This window comes from Caretta caretta, chromosome 14 (assembly GCF_965140235.1).
Source record: "Caretta caretta isolate rCarCar2 chromosome 14, rCarCar1.hap1, whole genome shotgun sequence".
In the NCBI taxonomy this organism is placed as follows: domain Eukaryota; kingdom Metazoa; phylum Chordata; order Testudines; family Cheloniidae; genus Caretta; species Caretta caretta.
In genome coordinates, this window is record NC_134219.1 from 35,824,070 (window position 1) to 35,843,691 (window position 19,622).

The 19,622-nt window shown below is 49.6% G+C and overlaps 1 protein-coding gene across 1 annotated transcript in view; it reads right to left on the reverse strand.

Moving 5' to 3' along the window:
* Positions 1-233: 233 nt before the first annotated feature.
* LOC142069220 (E3 ubiquitin-protein ligase TRIM11-like) overlaps positions 234-19,622 on the reverse strand; it is a 264,114-nt gene continuing 244,725 nt past the window's right edge. The window contains exon 5 of the mRNA XM_075119727.1: positions 234-781. Within this exon, the coding sequence (XP_074975828.1) occupies positions 234-781 (548 nt within the window). The remainder of the gene's footprint in view (positions 782-19,622) is intronic.

Genomic DNA, 19,622 nt, shown 5'->3' on the forward strand with positions numbered 1-19,622 from the left:
AATATTTTCTAAATTAGAGTAATCTTTTCTGTTTCATATTTTACACTGAGATTTCACAGGGGTAGAAAATTCTGACAGGAGTGAATGACCCCCGTCCACTACTGTCTGCTACCCCTGTGGCAGGGGACGGGGAAAGGTTAGGGCTAGGGGTTGCCAGGTGTCCGGTTTTCGACTGGAACCTCGAGGTGAGAATCTGGAAAGGGAGGGGAGAATCTGTGCCACGGGTGTCGCTGTCAGGGACAGAGATTCCCTGCGGCCTGAGCTGGGACTGAGCAGATTATCAGTGGAGCTGTGTTTTCATCCCCAGCACTGAAATAAGGGCAGAGCGTCCTGGAGAAGGTGCCAGTGAACGTGAAGAGACGGGACCTGTCAGTCACATGGTAAAACAAGACCTCGCCCGCCTCATAGTCCAGGAAAATCCTGACCCGCCTTGGCCTGACGCTCATGAGGAGGGGTGTCCAGGAGGAGGTGAGGGCCTGGTATACCCCCTTCCTCAGCCACATGGCCCAGTATCCAATCCCAGGTGTGTATGTGGCCCACCCCTTCCTGCGCACAGATTCCCTACAAACCCCCAGTTCCCACTCAGTCTTGTCTCCCACCTCCACCTCCCAGTAACGCCTCCCGCCCCTGAACCCCTCAGCGCCCAGGACAATGGGATATTTATCAAATCTCTCAGGCTTGTCGGGCAGATCCTGTCTTGTGTCGCCGCGTCTCACACGTTTCCGATCCTCAGACAGGATGAGCCAGGGATTTGCCATGTCTGGATCCAGAGTCATGTCCACTGGGGAGAGAGTCACCGAGTCAGGGCCGGGGGCAGGGGCTGGTCACTGGGATCAAAGGGAAATTAACCTTCATCCCCGTTAATCGCTGTGGAGTTGTTGCCCTTTAAGGGAGTCAGGGCCCATGAGAGTGAACTTGAGGGGAAGACAGGAGGGTGTGTGTGGGGGGGGGAAGTGACAGTAGAGGTGGGGGATGGGAGGGCAAGAGAGTGACAGGGAGGGGCCGGGCTGATGCTGGGAGAGGAAAAGGGGAGGGGCAGGGACTAATGAGGGGAGGGGCAGGCAGAAGAGCAATGGGGGTAAGGGAAGGAGCAGGCACCAGGAGCATGGGGAGGGAGGGGAGGGCACCAGGGGGACAGAGTGAGGCAGGAACCTGGGCGAGAGGAGGTGGCTAGGGTAGGGGTGGTCACTGGAGGGCAGAGCAGGAAGACGGGAGGGGCTGGTGCCAGGGGACAGAGTGGACGAGGAGTGCCAGGGGAGGAATGGAAGAGGAGGGGCAGGCACCATGGGGTAGAGGGGAGGGGCTGGTGCCTAGGGGAAGAGAGGGGAGGGGTGGGCACTAGGGAGCCAAAGGGAGGCAGGAGAAGGCGTATGCACTGGGGCACAGAAGGAAGGGGGGTGCACCAGCAGACACAAGGGGCGAATGGAAGGAGAAGGAACCAGGGAGGCTGAGGGGGTGAAAAAGGAGAGGTTGGCACCAGGGGGCTAGGGGGAAGTGAGGGAAGGGGCAGGCATGAGGTAGGCAAAGCAGGATATGGGGGAAGGCGCAGATGACCAGGGAGGTGTGACTCCGCAGCTCCCATTGGTCGGAAACTGCAGCCAATGGAGCTGCAGGGGCGGTACCTGCAGGCAGTGGTGCACGGAGACCCTCTGGCCCCCCTGGCCGAGGAGCCGCTGCCAGAGGGCCGTGGCAGCTGCTTTTGGAAGCCGCCCGAGGTAAGTGCCGACACCCTGACCCCGTGCTGCACCCTGACCCCCTGCTCTAGCCTAGAACCAGCACCCCAAACCTCCTCCCAGAGCCCGCACCCTCTCCCACACCCAAACTCTCTCCCAGAGCCTGCACCCACACCTCCCCCTGCACCCAAACTCCCTCCCAGAGCCTGCATCTCACACTTTCTCCTGCACCCAACGCCCTGCCCCAGCCTGGTGAAAGTGAGTGAGGGTGGGGGATAGTGAGCAACAGATGGAGGAGGGATGGAGTAAGCGGGAGTGGGGCCTCGGAGAAGGGGTGGAACAGGGGCATGGCCTCACGGAAGGGGCGGGGCAAAGGTCTTTGGGTTTGCATGATTAGACAGTTGGCAACCCTACCAGGGGGGCATGTGGAAGTCTTGGCTGTACCAGACGAGCGCGGCCAGCAGCGCAGCCGGCAGCTCGCTGGGCACCAGCCAGCGCAGGCGAGCAACACCCAAATGTCAGGCGGACGGTGTCCACGCGGGCGCAGCTTGTGGGTGCAGGGAGGCCCATTGACTGTTCTGCCCGGGTCCCAGAATTCCTGTCAGCAGGGCTGCAGAAGGGGTGAAGTGATGGGTGCAGAGGGTGTTTGGGGGAGAGGGGCAGATGCCAGGAGGTCAGGGGGACAAAGGGAGGGGGAGCTCTAGAGGGCCAGAGGTGGGTGGAGGGCAGGGGCACGTGCCAGGGAGACAAAGTGGGGGGACGGGCAGGGACCAAGGGGAGAAGAAAGGGGTTGAAAGGAGGGGGTGGGGTGACGTGAGGTGGAGGGGGGCAGGATAGAGGCAGGGGCCAGGTGAGCACAGGGGTGAGGGAAAGTTAAGGGAGGGGCAGGTGCCATGGGTGAAGGGGGGCAGGCCCCAGGGAATCTCTGTTGGTCTGGGGCCATGTGTGGTTGGTTTGTTACTAAGAACAGGTCGATGCCGTCCCCACACACAGGACAAAGACGCAATAATCAGATAATCAAATCCCCCAGGGTTGTCTGGCAGATCCTGGCGTGTCTCTGCGTCTCACATGTTTCCGATCCTCAGACAGGATCTTGCTCCCTCCATCTGGGAGAAGCTGCACCGGGGGCCAGTCCCAGTTCACACCCGCGCGGTGCGTCTGCACTGGGGTTTGCACAGGGGCACGCACATGCCTGAGACACTGCTGTGCCAGAGGCCATAACCCCTCCCCTCCCTGGGGTTATGGATCAATAATTACAGGGTCACTGGAGCAGGGCAGCTGGACTCTGGGCTCCCGGGTGGGGACCCAACCCACCGGGCTGCAGGGTCATTCTCACTCCCACGCTCTGGCAGCCATGGCAGTGTTTAGACACAGGGGGGCGTCTTCAGCAGGAGAGATTGAGGGAGCCCCACGTCAGACACCCGGAGCCCAGCGGTTCCAGCCCTCACCTGATGTGGGGGAGACCCCCATTCCAATTCCTGCCCCACATCCCATGGGGGGATGGAACCGGGGGCTCCCCGCTGAGGGCCCGGCCACAGGGCTACAGGCTGGAAGGGAAGCGGTGGCAGCTTTTCCTGTCCATTGAAACTCGTCAGGAAACTCGTCATGAATCGGCAAATAGTGTCAGTCAACCCGAAATATAATTTTTCAGCAAAAAAACTATTTGCACCCAAATTTCACCCAGCTCCACTGTCTGAGCAACTTCGGAGCCCAATTCCCAGTGACTTGTGGTGAGTGACTCTCAGCATCGCCAAAAACACAGAGGTACGGCCAGGCCAGACTCAAGACATCAGCTATGAAACACTCCAGAGCTGCTATTTAATTTGCCCTGGGTAGAAAAAATCCCCCTGGGCCCGATCTCATCCCCACAAATCAGGCTGAAAATGGAGACTGGGCTCCAGCCTCAACTCTTTGACCGGAGTGATTTGTCCCATGGACTCTTCCAGCAGCACAGATCCTCTGCAGATATACCTGGGCATCTCCCAGAATGGATAATGGTCCCAGAGATCGTCTCAGAGCCCCAGGGGCTCAAGTGTCTCCATCTAACGACTGCGCCAGCCACCCCCCTCGCTCTCATTAACCAGCCCTGGGTCAGACACGCTGGGAACTTTCACACCCAGACTCTGGAGACATTTTGGGCTCATCTACACAGCCCAAATAGTTCTTCACTGCTCTTTTCAGCTGCATGGCTGCTTTAGCCCTGTTCAGCACAGCATCACCTGGGGTGCTCATGTTGAATGGCTTGCCCAGCATGGCCCCTAAATCCTCTTCATGCTCAGTGTTTTCCTGGATACACTTCCCCATTCTGTAGCTGTGGCCTGCATGCTTTGTTGCTAGCTATAGGACGCTTCATTTGGTTCTTTTCCAACTTGTTTTCTTTGAATGGGTCCAGCTTATCAAGGGATCCGATTGCTCTGTGTCACTGCCCTCTCCTCAACATTAATTACCACTCTGCTACTATTTTATCACCCACCAATGTTAGCAGCAGTGATTTTATATTGGGTTGCAGTTCATTGATATTGATTTTCAAGAATTAGTCCTTGAGAGCCTCTTCATATCCCTCGTGCCCAGAACCTGCTCCACACAGGACAGCGAGAAAAGGCCGCCCTGCCCAGCTGTGCCATAGGGGCTAAGCACAGAACAAACGTAGGAGCTTGTGTCATCCATAGCTTCTGAGCAACATGTGGGGGTCATCAGCTTACAAATACACTCTAGACCGGTAGCGTAGACAGGCCCCATATGTATCTAAGTGTCCCGCCTTGAAAAACAGGAGAGAAAAAAACAGAACCTTGAGTAGCTTTATTTTATAGTGGTGGAAACTGAGGCACAGAGAAGCAAAGAAATTCGCTCATGGTCAAAAAGCCAGGAATAGAAAATGGCAGATCTGTTAATAGTCAGTCCTGGGACCTAGCCGTGTTTGTCTTGGCCTCTCTGCTTCAGCTCCAGTAACAACCCAAGCCAAGGTTTTCTTCTTCTCTGTGTCCTTTAACTTCACGTCACTGCAGAAGAAAGATTGTTTCTGACCAGCTGGCTCGAATGCATGTAGCTGTCTTTCCAGAAGATGTGCTCTGGCTTAGTCCCATGTAGTAGGTTTTCTGGAGGAAGCACTCGGTGCCATTCTAGGGCCTGTGTTACACAGAAGATGGACAGAATGGTCGTTTCGGACCTTAATTTTTTTCTTTTGCTAGGAGGATAACACTGGACATTTTCTCTCAGTCACTTTCCTTTGGAATAATTTCAATCCAGTCCAAAGGATTTCCTCTTCCATTGTGTCTTCAGCACCTTTCCTAGCAAACAGTTACCGTTCGAGCACAGGTTTCCAGTTTCAGGCTGTCCCAGGGTGAGATGGCCATGAAAGGGGGAGTAGCTCAACTGAACCTATCCCCCGGGGAAGGGAATAAGTGCAGGCAGTCACATGAGAAGGAGTAGCATGTAACTAGGATCCAGGCCTGCTGGGCGATATAAGGACAGCCTGTGCTCAGCCATGAGAGAGACCAGCAATGGGAGCAGGCCTGGGAGGGGTTGGATAGTCCTTTCAAGGCAGTTTCAGTACACAGTAGGGGATGGAAGAGCCAAGCTGCTAGGGTTGGGAGCTGGGCCTCCTGGCAGTGTCCAGGAACGAAAGCATAGCATCTGCCAGGAAGGGAGTCCCCACAGAGGGACACCGTAATCTCCCAAGGAGGGAAAAGGCTCTCCCTGCCATTTCTTAACCTCATGGGGTGTTCACCTGCTCCGCCAACCCCAGCCCTATTTCACCATCTCCAGGTGCCTGAGGGAGCATGAACCAGAGACCATCCTGCAGCTGGGACAGAGATGGAGGTTGATGACCTACCTGCCCGTGGTGACCATGGTGCAGGACAGCCCTCAGGACATGCGAATGCAGCTCCAGATCTGGGAGCAGCTTCCCTTTGCTGGCACGAGACCTTGCAGGTTGTGGGGGGTGAGACAGGCACTAACTTTTGGTAACCCTCAGTGGGATCAGAGGGTAATGGTTTGTAGAAAGTGGTGTTGGAGAGCTTTACAAAAACTAGGCAAGCCATTTACAACACACACTTTGCTTCTCTACAAAAGAAAAAGGACACTAAATGATCTAAACTACTACATGCCACAAAGGGCCACGACAGTGGTTCCCTTAACCCACCCAGCAATATTGTTAATCTATCCAACTGTACTCTTAGCCCAGCAGAAGAATCTGTCCTATCTCGGGGCCTCTCCTTCTGCCCCTCCACCCCCACGAACACGATACCGTTCTGTGGTGACCTAGTATCCTATGTTCGACATCTCCGACTCAAGGAATATAACACACCTCTGAACAACATACTAACCCACAGAGACCTTCCTACCAACACTACAAAAAGAAGGATTCTGGGTGGACTCCTCCTGAAGGTCGAAACAACAGACTGGACTTCTACCGAGAGTGCTTCTGCCAATGTGCACGGGCTGAAATTGTGGAAAAGCAACATCACTTGCCCCATAACCTCAGCTGTGCAGAACACAATGCCATCCACAGCCTCAGAAACAGCTCAGACATCATAATCAAAAAGGCTGACGAAGGAGGTGCTGTCGTCATCATGAATAGGTCGGAATATGAACAAGAGGCTGCTGGGCAGCTCTCCAACACCACTTTCTACAAGCCATTACCTTCTGATCCCACTGCGGGTTACCAAAAGAAACTACACCATCTGCTCAAGAAACTCCCTGAAAAAGCACAAGAACAAATCCGCACAGACACACCCCTAGAACACCGACCAGGGGTCTTCTGTCTGCTACCCAAGATCCATAAACCTGGAAATCCTGGACGCCCCATCATCTCAGGCATTGGCACCCTAACAGAAGGATTGTCTGCTTATGTAGACTCTGTCCTCAGGCCCTACGCTACCAGCACTCCCAACTATCTTCCAGACACCACTGACTTCCTGAGGAAACTACAATCCATCGGTGATCTTCCTGAAAACACCATCCTGGCCACTATGGATGTAGAAGCCCTCTACACCAACATTCCACACAAAGATGGACTACAAGCCGTCAAGAACACTATCCCCGATAATGTCACGGCTAACCTGGTGGCTGAACTTTGTGACTTTGTCCTCACCCATAACTATTTCACATTTGGGGACAATGTATACCTTCAAATCAGCGGCACTGCTATGGGTACCCACATGGCCCCACAGTATGCCAACATTTTTATGGCTGACTTAGAACAACGCTTCCTCAGCTCTCGTCCCCTAACGCCCCTACTCTACTTGCGCTACATTGATGACATCTTCAACATCTGGACCCATGGAAAAGAAGCCCTTGAGAAATTCCACCATAATTTCAACAATTTCCATCCCATCATCAACCTCAGCCTGGACCAGTCCACACAAGAGATCCACTTCCTGGACTCTACGGTGCTAATAAGCGACGGTCACATAAACACCACCCTATACTGGAAACATATTGACCGCTCTACTATTGGCCTTGATAGAACTACCTGCCCATGGTGACCATGGTACAGGACAGCCCTCAGGACATACAAAGGCAGCTCCAGATCCGGGAGCAGCTTCCCTTTGCTGGCAGGAGACCTTGCAAGTTGAGGGGGGGTGAGACGGGCACTAACATGGGCATGGAAATTTGGGGAACAGGACAGAGGCCGGGGCTGGGCATGGAGGGCAGGGACTTGGGAAGAAAGAGAGAAGATCAACTACTTTCTGAATGTGGGTCAGGATTATCTCCACTCTAGAGAGTGGGAAATTGAGGTGCCACGTGGGAGCAGGATTGACATTTGGCCGAGCCTCTGAAGAATCGCTACAGCCAAAATAGAAAAGTTATTAAGTATCAGAAGAAGATGAATCATGGAATTCAGAGTTCAGGGCTGACGAGCAAAGATGTCGTATATGTCATAAACCAGTCTGCGCTCTGCCACCTCCTTGGTCTTGGAGACAGGGGTCCATCCCTTGGACAGGGGTTAAAGAATCTTTCTCTCAGACACACAACTGTGAATAGTTTGGAAAACAAACCCTACTTATAATGTTGTTCACTGGCCCTGCTAGAAACTCCACCCTCCAACCATTGTGAACCAGGACCAGGGACACCATTCCACTCTCCTGTCCACATGTGCCTGTGCACCTGCAGACATTGCAGCTGGCACATGCATTGGTGCAGGCTCTGTCACGGAGCTGGATGAATCACCCTGCTGGCCCACATACCCAGCATTCTCTCCCTGAGCAATCCATCCCGCTGTCTGCTCCACCTCTCTTCATCCAGGAACCTCTAGAGCAGTCTCTCTTGATGGATTGTGTCCTTCTCCTCCTTGGCTCTTTTGGAAGCCAGGTGCTTTTGGCTTCTCTTTGCCTCTATTGGCAAACCTCCTGCACGGTCCTCGTCCTTCTGGCCCACTGCTGGCCACTTGTAGCACCCGCAGTCCCACGCAGCAGTCTTGGCCCAGCAGGTGTGCAAGTGTCTTCCAGTGGAAGGAAACAGAGGCTATATTCATTGTACTGCCTGGGGTGGGGGGAAGAATCCCGCACTTTGCTTTCTGTCTGTCCACACTGTGGAATGCTTCTAGATCACTCTTTCATAAATTCTCGTGTACTCTCCATCTCACTTCCGTGCCTGGAAGATTCACAGAGGCACAAGCAACCTGTCTTCCGACAAAAAGAAAAGGAGTACTTGTGGCACCTTAGAGACTAACCAATTTATTTGAGCATGAGCTTTCGTGAGCTACAGCTCACTTCATCGGATGCATACCGTGGAAACTGCAGAATTATCAAATCACTTTTGATAAGCTACTACCAGCAGGAGAGCGAGTCCATGTGTGTATGGGGGTGGGGGGGGTGAGAAAACCAATTTTGCGAATACAGACTAACACGGCTGTTACTCTGAAACCTGTCTTCCGACAGTGGCCAATGCTAGGTTCTCCAGAGGGAATGAACGGAACAGGTATTCATCAAGTGATCCATCTCCCGTTGACCATTTCCAGCTTCTGGCAAACAGAGGCTAAGGACACCATTCCTGCCCATACTGGTTAATAGCCATTGATGGACCTTTCCTTCATCAATTTCTAGAGTTATTTTTTGAACCCTGTTATAGTCTTGGCGTTCACAACATCCCCTGGCAAAGAGTTTCACGGGTTGACTGAGCATCAACCTCTTGTTTTATTTTAAATCAATTAAAGATAATTAAGACGCTGGATCTGGCTGACGCAGAGTAGGCTGAAGTTGTGTTTTGGGGACCTTTACCAATCCTGGCTCTGACTTTGGGGAATCCCTTAATATTTTAGAACTATCAGAAAACCAAGTAATTTTCCAGGCATGTGATAGGATCGCATCAAAGTACACAGAGGAGCTATTGAGGGCAATGGTGTGTGAACAGCACATCAATGAGTGCAATGGTTTTATGAGATACCGGGGACAAGGGGAGGGTGACCTACAAAAGCTCTCTCTACCCAAACATTTGAAAAAGTCATCCAGAATTAATGCTTCAAAAAAAAATTCCAACTATCACCTTCCAGGAGCGGAAGGAAATCAGGACAAAAAGTAACAAACTTTTGAATTAGAATTCAGTCTTCTGCAGGCTGCAGAGTGGATTCTCTCTAACCCTCCTCCTGAGCCCAGCAACAGAGATGCCAGGATGACACAGGGCAAAAGAATGTTTGCTACATGAAGCATCATCTAAAGTCACCTTCCAAGGAGTTCAAGAGAAACCAGAATAAAATCAAGGATTCAAAATTCCTATTGTTACTGCTAGGTGGGGTAATAATTTGCTACCCAAAGAATACATCTGAAGAATTAGATAAAAGTACCAATAGAACAAAAAGCTCTACTTGCAGAAATAGCCCCTCAGGCCTGCTAGGCTTGTTAGCCGTTAACAGTATGGAATGCTGTACCTTCAAGGGTTTCCCCCCTCTGTTTGGACTTGTGATGAGGAATACAAATCCCACACTGGGCAAGAAGGGGTTAAGGAGCTGCTCTGGCCTCAGCCAGACTCACCCCAACACATCTGCAGGGTAGGCACAGACCGGAGGGAGGATTTAAAAGGGAGCAGAACAGCTCACTTGTGGGCAGACCTGGCAGAGGAAAGTCCTTTATCTGGCAGATCCTGAGGGAAGGCTGGCTCTGTCCCTTAGCAACAGCCTGAAGGTCCCTCCCTGACATGGGCGGCGAGTTCTATGGGCCTGTGGAGCCCGGGCACCAGGAATATTCCTGTCCCAGGGGTCCGGCTCCACCAAAGTTTCCAACCTCCCCCCCCCCCAACACACACACTCCCCCCACACTTCCCCCGGCCCCACCTGCTGCCCCCGGGCAATTTAAAACAGCCCGGGGGCTCCCGCCACCACCCACAGCGCAGCGGGGCTGAGCGGCTTCCTGCGCGCTCGTTGGAAGTTTTGCACCTAGTTTTCAGTTTCTTTAAAAAAGAATCCCGAAATGTTTGAGGGAAGCAGACAGGTTCTAAGATGTTGTTGTTGGCGGTATTGTTTAGCTGAAAAAACAATCTCCATTAAAAAGAACCCAGCTAAAAATTTCCAACCAGCAGTAAATGTTAAATAAATTGAGGAACATTAATAGTGCCTGATAAGAGCCTGATTTCAAACTCATTGATTCGATCTCATCTCTGTGATTTCTCTTTCAAGGGGATAGTTGCGTGGAGGTAACAATTGAATAAGCAGTAAAGTTGGCAGCACACAGAATGTTTTTTTACAGAAGAGCCCCTTTAAACCCTGGGTTAGAGTTGAACCAAGCAGCCAAAGCCTGTCTATCCTGACCCCATTCAAGGACACACGGGAGCTGACTGGGAGTAGAACCCAGAGTTCCTGGCCTAGCTCCACACTGCTGCTGGCTGAGTATAAATGGTGTAAATGGGTGTACAGAACTTACACAGAAGACACGGAGCTGTGTTGGCATTTTATTCTATTAGATTCATGCCCAAGTGGTAAGCTTGGTGTTGGTCGCAATGGAGGAACCTTCTTTGCAAGACCTGTTAGATTTGGAGCGTGCTTTGTTCCATCCTTCATTCTGCATTTTATCAAGCCACACCTTGTGCCGAATCCTCAGATTGGGTAAAGTGATGAAGGAGGTTACACAAGTGTGATAATATTACTGATTGATTGTCAGAGGTGAGGAGCACTAACAACACCTAGTCATTGTAAGTGATGAGCTCTATGTACCTTTGACATTCCTAGAATGAGATATTAGGGAAAGGAGAAACAGGGCCATTCCCTCTGTCACTTTAGTCCTGATCATTGTCCTTCTCATTCCCTCCACAGCCATCACAGTGTACTGAGGAAGAAAATGTCCAACCAAACCTCCATGATCAAATCCTTTCTCCTGGGATTCTCTGATGTTCGGGAGCTGCAGATTTTACAAAGCAGTGGTGTTTCTACTGCTTTACCTGATATCCCTGCTGGGGAACCTTCTCATCATCACAGCCATAGCCCGCAACCACACCTTCACAACCCCATGTACTTCTTCCTGATGAATCTGTCCATCCTAGACTGTGGTTCCATCTCTGTCACCATTCCCAAATCTATGGCCAATTCCCTCATGAACACAAAATCGATTTCTTATTCTGGATGAGAAACCCAAATCATTTTTTTCTTATTCTTTGCTTCAGCAAATTTTCCCTTACTGACCATCATGCCGTACGATCAATACATTGCCATCTGCCAACCATTGCACTGGAGACAGTAATGAACAGAAGAGCTTTCGTACAAATGGCAGCCAGTGCCTGGATCAGTGTTATTCTCTACTCTGCAGTGCACACCGGGAACACGTTTGCAATATCCTTCTGTGGAGGCAACGTGGTGGACCAGTTCTTATGTGAAATCCCCCAGCTCCTCTACCTCGCCTGCTCTGACTTGTATCTCAGGGAAATTGTTGTTATTTCTTTTCATGTGCTTTTAGGTTTAATCTGCTTTGCTTTTATAATTGTGTCGTATGTTCAGATCTACAAAACAGTGCTGAAAATCCCTTCGGAGCAGGGCCAGCATAAAGCCCTCTCCACCTGCCTCCCTCACCTCACTGTGGTCTCCTTATTCCTTTTCATGGGCACCTTTGCCTTCCTGAGACCAACCTCCAACTTGACCTCAGATCTGAATCTCTTGGTGGCTGTTCTCTATTCTGGGTTGCCCCCAATGATGAATCCGATAATCTACAGCATGAGAAACAAGGAAATAAAAGGTGCACTGAGTAAACTGATAGGTTGGAGGTTATTCGGCAAGAATATAATGTCTATATTTCTCCACTGATCACGAGATCATTCTGTGTTTCTTTATAAATAGAATCATCTGATGACATTATTGCCTTCATGAGAACATACTTTGCAATCTTTTTATGCAGAATTGGGTATTTGCATTCATAAAAATCCAGACAAATTTAACCCAAGAAAATTGGAGTTACTCTAGGTTTACATCAATGTAATTAAGATTGGAATCTATCTATCTATGTACCGCTAGACATCACCATTCTATGTGATAATCAGTAGCCATAGCAAAGTTCCTAGTGGGTTCTCTGGCTCTTCTTTGTCGGGATAATAACTCTGATGGAGGTATCAACACATTTGTTCTTTGGTTTTTGTTTATTTGTCAGTTTTTTAGTTTAATTTTGTTGAGTTGTTTGTTGTTTTTATTTGTTTCTTTGTTCCAGGTGGGTTTGCAGGTGAGAAGGCCTGTTGAGACGGTGAGAGTTTAGCCTGACAGGATTTTCAATGTTTGCCTTCTCTTGAGAGTGTTCATATGTCATCTCTTTGATGGGATTTTCTGAGTGAGCTGAAGGTTTGCTCCCCACAATGATAAAAGGGTGCAAAAGAAGTTTCTGCATGGCTAAGTTCCTCCTGACTCGATTATGTATATACTGTTGGGATATTGTTGTATTATGAATGATGTGTTAGGGGAGAAAGAGCCTCAGGTAGCTGTCTTTTATTATTTTAACCTGAAGAAGAGCTCTGTGTAAATCAAAAGCTTGTCCCTCTCACCAACAGAAGATCTTCCAATTAAAGTTATTACCTCACCCATCTTCTCTGTGTAAGAGCTGTGCCATTCTTGCTATGGTGCAAAGACTGTTTTGAAGAGAAACTTTTTCCAATGTTTTCTAAAGAAAATCCAACTTGGGAGAATGAGGCCAAGTTTGGATCCCATTGAAGTCACTGAGGCTTAGCCCCTCACTTCAAAGAAATTAGGATTTGGCCAAGAGCCTGTCTACACAAAGATCCAGAATTGGCTGACAGACGCCTGGAGAAAGTGAGTGTGACAGAAATGTAAGGGTCTGATATCCCAGCTCATCTGAACCAGCACCAATGTAGAGTAAACACATTCACATCACCAATTTAATACTTCTGAGGTTCTGGCCCAAAGTCTCTGGACTACACTCAGCAGCGACATGAACACTGGTGTAAGTTACTTGGTTGGGATCATTTTGTTCTAGCCTTGATGTAAGTGGAAAAGTGCCGTCACATGCACTTATCTGGTGTTCCATACGCTATCCCATGTAGATCTAATTCATTTCCAAGCTGAGAAAGGATCTCAGAAGTTGTTACTATTAGAATACCATCTTTGTGCATGGTTCTGTACACTACATATATGACGGACAAAAACAGATCATGTGATTAGATAGAGAGACAGACAGATAGGATCATTTATTCTCCTAACACACAACCTCATTTAGTTATAATGACTGATTTCTCTTTAATTGTGAATTATGTTAGCTAGCAAGCTAGATAACAAATCACGGATGAAAATTATTGTGCTTCTTCCTGTTAATGATCGTCTTTGTCCACTTCATGATTCTCTTATAAGTACTCATTATTAAACATTATTTAGCAAAGATTGTTTATGACTCTGTCTTACTCCATTGCTCATTTACAAAGAGCTCATCAAAAGTACTCGGTGTTTAGACTTCCAGGTGTTTTGACTGGATACATTTTAAACATGCTGGTTTTTGTTTCTCTGAATCATAGAATCATAGAATCATAGAATCATAGAATATAAGGGTTGGAAGGGACCCCAGAAGGTCATCTAGTCCAACCCCCTGCTCAAAGCAGGACCAATTCCCAGCTAAATCATCCCAGCCAGGGCTTTGTCAAGCCTGACCTTAAAAACCTCTAAGGAAGGAGATTCTACCACCTCCCTAGGTAACGCATTCCAGTGTTTCACCACCCTCATAGTGAAAAAGTTTTTCCTAATATCCAATCTAAACCTCCCCCACTGCAGCTTGAGACCATTACTCCTCGTTCTGTCATCTGATACCATTGAGAACAGTCTAGAGCCATCCTCTTTGGAACCCCCTTTCAGGTAGTTGAAAACAGCTATCAAATCCCCCCTCATTCTTCTCTTCTGCAGGCTAAACAATCCCAGCTCCCTCAGCCTCTCCTCATAACTCATATGTTCCAGACCCCTAATCATTTTTGTTGCCCTTCGCTGGACTCTCTCCAATTTATCCACATCCTTCTTGAAGTGTGGGGCCCAAAACTGGACACAGTACTCCAGATGAGGCCTCACCAATGTTGAATAGAGGGGAACGATCACGTCCCTCGATCTGCTCGCTATGCCCCTACTTATACATCCCAAAATGCCATTGGCCTTCTTGGCAACAAGGGCACACTGCTGACTCATATCCAGCTTCTCGTCCACTGTCACCCCTAGGTCCTTTTCCGCAGAACTGCTGCCTAGCCATTCGGTCCCTAGTCTGTAGCTGTGCATTGGGTTCTTCCGTCCTAAGTGCAGGACCCTGCACTTATCCTTATTGAACCTCATCAGATTTCTTTTGGCCCAATCCTCCAATTTGTCTAGGTCCTTCTGTATCCTATCCCTCCCCTCCAGCGTATCTACCACTCCTCCCAGTTTAGTATCATCCGCAAATTTGCTGAGAGTGCAATCCACACCATCCTCCAGATCATTTATGAAGATATTGAACAAAACCGGCCCCAGGACCGACCCTTGGGGCACTCCACTTGATACCGGCTGCCAACTAGACATGGAGCCATTGATCACTACCCGTTGAGCCCGACAATCTAGCCAGCTTTCTACCCACCTTGTAGTGCATTCATCCAGCCCATACTTCCTTAACTTGCTGACAAGAATACTGTGGGAGACCGTGTCAAAAGCTTTGCTAAAGTCAAGGAACAATACATCCACTGCTTTCCCTTCATCCACAGAACCAGTAATCTCATCATAGAAGGCGATTAGATTAGTCAGGCATGACCTTCCCTTGGTGAATCCATGCTGGCTGTTCCTGATCACTTTCCTCTCATGCAAGTGCTTCAGGATTGATTCTTTGAGGACCTGCTCCATGATTTTTCCAGGGACTGAAGTGAGGCTGACTGGCCTGTAGTTCCCAGGATCCTCCTTCTTCCCTTTTTTAAAGATTGGCACTACATTAGCCTTTTTCCAGTCATCCGGGACTTCCCCGGTTCGCCACGAGTTTTCAAAGATAATGGCCAATGGCTCTGCAATCACAGCCGCCAGTTCCTTCAGCACTCTCGGATGCAACTCGTCCGGCCCCATGGACTTGTGCACGTCCAGCTTTTCTAAAAAGTCCCTAACCACCTCTATCTCCACAGAGGGCTGGCCATCTCTTCCCCATTTTGTGATGCCCAGCGTAGCAGTCTGGGAGCTGACCTTGTTAGTGAAAACAGAGGCAAAAAAAGCATTGAGTACATTAGCTTTTTCCACATCCTCTGTCACTAGTTTGCCTCCCTCATTCAGTAAGGGGCCCACACATTCCTTGGTTTTCTTCTTGTTGCCAACATACCTGAAGAAACCCTTCTTGTTACTCTTGACATCTCTGGCTAGCTGCAGCTCCAGGTGCGATTTGGCCCTCCTGATAACATTCCTACATGCCCTAGCAATATTTTTATACTCTTCCCTGGTCATATGTCCAACCTTCCACTTCTTGTAAGCTTCTTTTTTATGTTTAAGATCCGCTAAGATTTCACCATTAAGCCAAGCTGGTCGCCTGCCATATTTACTATTCTTTCGACTCATCGGGATGGTTTGTCCCTGTAACCTCAACAGGGATTCCTTGAAATACAGCCAGCTCTCCTGGACTCCTTTCCCCTTCAAGTTAGTCCCCCAGGGGATCCTGGCCATCCGTTCCCTGAGGGAGTCGAAGTCTGCTTTCCTGAAGTCCAGGGTCCGTATCGTGCTGCTTACATTTCTTCCCTGTGTCAGGATCCTGAACTCAACCAACTCATGGTCACTGCCTCCCAGATTCCCATCCACTTTTGCTTCCCCCACTAATTCTACCCGGTTTGTGAGCAGCAGGTCAAGAAAAGCACCCCCCCTAGTTGGCTCCTCGAGCACTTGCGCCAGGAAATTGTCCCCTACGCTTTCCAAAAACTTCCTGGATTGTCTATGCACCGCTGTATTGCTCTCCCAGCAGATATCAGGAAAATTAAAGTCACCCATGAGAATCAGGGCATGCGATCCAGTAGCTTCCGTGAGCTGCCGGAAGAAAGCCTCATCTACCTCATCCCCCTGGTCCGGTGGTCTATAGCAGACTCCCACCACTACATCACTCTTGTTGCACACACTTCTAAACTTAATCCAGAGACACTCAGGTTTTTCTGCAGTTTCATACCGGAGCTCTGAGCAGTCATACTGCTCCCTTACATACAGTGCTACTCCCCCACCTTTTCTGCCCTGCCTGTCCTTCCTGAACAGTTTATAACCATCCATGACAGTACTCCAGTCATGTGAGTTATCCCACCAAGTCTCTGTTATTCCAATCACGTCATAGTTCCTTGACATCACCAGGACCTCCAGTTCTCCCTGCTTGTTTCCAAGGCTTTGTGCATTTGTATATAAGCACTTGAGATAACCTGTTGATCGCCCCTCATTCCCAGTATGAGGCAGGAGCCCTCCCCTCACAGACATTCCTGCCTGTGCTTCCTCCCGGTATCCCGCTTTCCCACTTACCTCAGGGCTTTGGTCTCCTTCCCCCGGTGAACCTAGTCTAGAATAAATGAACATATCACACATGGGTTCCTGAAAAACCAGGGGTCTAATTCTCAGCTGGTTTAAATTGTCATCGCTCTGTTGAAGTCAATAGATCTCTGAGAATTTACACCAGCTGAGGCTCTGGTCCAAACACATGAGTGGCCCCATTGAAGGTTTAAAGAAAAACTTATACTTAAGTCCCTGTTGGTTATGGGATAGGGCTATGGATAGGGCTGAAGGATAACCCCAAACGGGTGTCAGACCCTGACACTGTGCAAGGTACTCTCCTTTCCCAGTCAAATAAAGCCCTGCAATTGGTGCACTGGAATTATTCTCCCTTTCTGGGTTCTGGATGATTAACGTGAAATAACAGTTTATCCCAAAGCCAGAATCTCTGGGTCTTCTTCTCCAGACTCACCAGTACAGTGTGCTGCTTCCTCACCAACCTCTCCCTCCTGGACGTCCTGCTCACCAGCATGGTCATCCCCATGGTGAGCAATCAGGAGACGAGTTCCTTCCCTAGCTACCATGCCCACTGCCTGATGGACTGCATGGAGTTCTTCTTCTTTGATATCATGTCCTCAGACTTCGAAATGGCATCTCATACCTGCTGCAATACCTCACTATCGTGAGCAATCGGATCTGCCTCTGCCTGATGGCTGCCTCATGGCGAGGGGTAACATTTGCAAAAGCACTTCTGTGACAAGTGCAACATGCCTTAGTCACTCAGCCCAGATTTTTAAAGGTATTTAGGTGCGTTGTGAGATCTTCAAAAACATCTTATCACTTAACACCCATTGATTTCTATAGGTATTAAGCATCTAGGTTCTTTAGGTAATCCTCCACAGGCACCTAAATATCTTTAAAAATATGGCCGTATTATATGTAGAAGTGCCAAAGTCACGTTTGAAAATAAAACTTTGGTACCTAAATAAGTGGTGAGGGATGATAATTTTACCCAGTGGCTGTAAATGAAGGAGAATCTGTGTGCGTGTAAGTGTGTGTGTGTTTATATGAGAAGAAGAGGGAGAATGTCTAGCGAGACAAGGTAGAGCCAGGTCTACACTGGAAAAGTTTTGCTGATAAAGCAATACAAACAAACTCTCCTACTGTAAATGGACTAGTAGTTTTGCTGCTATTACTTTCACTGGTTCTCTGAGGGTATGTCTACACTACGGAATTAGGTCGAATTTATAGAAGTCGGTTGTTTAGAAATCGGTTTTATATATTCGAGTGTGTGTGTCCCCACAGAAAATGCTCTAAGTGCATTAAGTGCATTAACTCGGCGGAGTGCTTCCACAGTACCGAGGCTAGAGTCGACTTCCGGAGCATTGCACTGTGGGTAGCTATCCCACAGTTCCCGCAGTCTCCGCTGCCCATTGGAATTCTGGGTTGAGATTCCAATGCCTGATGGGGCTAAAACATTGTTGCGGGTGGTTCTGGGTACATATCGTCAGGCCCCCGTTCCCTCCCTCCCTCCGTGAAATCAAGGGCAGACAATCGTTTCGCGCCTTTTTTCCTGAGTTACCTGTGCAGACGCCATACCACGGCAAGCATGGAGCCCGCTCAGGTAACCGTCACCCTATGTCTCCTGGGTGCTGGCAGACGCGGTACGGCATTGCTACACAGTAGCAGCAACCCCTTGCCTTGTGGCAGCAGACGGTACAGTACGACTGGTAGCCGTCATTGTCATGTCTGAGGTGCTCCTGGCCACGTCGTCTGGGAGCGCCTGGACAGACATGGACGCAGGGACTAAATTTGGAGTGACTTGACCAGGTCATTCTCTTTAGTCCTGCAGTCAGTCCTATTGAACCGTCTTATGGTGAGCAGGCAGGCGATACGGAGTGCTAGCAGTCGTACTGCACCATTTTCTGCTGGGCAGGCAAGAGATGAGGATGGCTAGCAGTCCTTCTGCACCGTCTGCTGCCAGCCAAAGATGTAAAAGATAGATGGAGTGGATCAAAACAAGAAATAGACCAGATTTGTTTTGTACTCATTTGCCTCCTCCCCTGTCTAGGGGACTCATTCCTCTAGGTCACACAGCAGTCACTCACAGAGAAGGTGCAGCGAGGTAAATCTAGCCATGTATCAATCAGAGGCCAGGCTAACCTCCTTGTTCCAATAAGAACAATAATTTAGGTGCACCATTTCTTATTGGAACCCTCCGTGAAGTCCTGCCTGAAATACTCCTTGATGTAAAGCCACCCCCTTTGTTGATTTTAGCTCCCTGAAGCCAACTCTGTAAGCCGTGTCATCAGTCGCCCCTCCCTCCATCAGAGCAACGGCAGACAATCATTCCGCGCCTTTTTTCTGTGCGGACGCCATACCAAGGCAAGCATGGAGGCCGCTCAGCTCACTTTGGCAATTAGGAGCACATTAAACACCACACGCATTATCCAGCAGTATATGCAGCACCAGAACCTGGCAAAGCGATACCGGGCGAGGAGGCGACGTCAGCGCGGTCACGTGAGTGATCAGGACATGGACACAGATTTCTCTGAAAGCATGGGCCCTGCCAATGCATGCATCATGGTGCTAATGGGGCAGGTTCATGCTGTGGAACGCTGATTCTGGGCTCGGGAAACAAGCACAGACTGGTGGGACCGCATAGTGTTGCAGGTCTGGGACGATTCCCAGTGGCTGCGAAACTTTCGCATGCGTAAGGGCACTTGCTTTCCCCTGCCCTGAGGTGCATGAATACCAAGATGAGAGCAGCCCTCACAATTGAGAAGCGAGTGGCGATAGCCCTGTGGAAGCTTGCAACGCCAGACAGCTACCGGTCAGTTGGGAATCAATTTGGAGTGGGCAAATCTACTGTTGGGGTTGCTGTGATGCAAGTTGCCCACGCAATCAAAGATCTGCTGATATCAAATGTGCAGGTCATAGTGGATGGCTTTGCTGCAATGGGATTCCCTAACTGTGGTGGGGCCATAGACGGAACCCATATCCCTATCTTGGCACCGGAGCACCAAGCTGCCGAGTACATAAACCGAAAGGGGTACTTTTCAATAGTGCTGCAAGCTCTGGTGGATCACAAG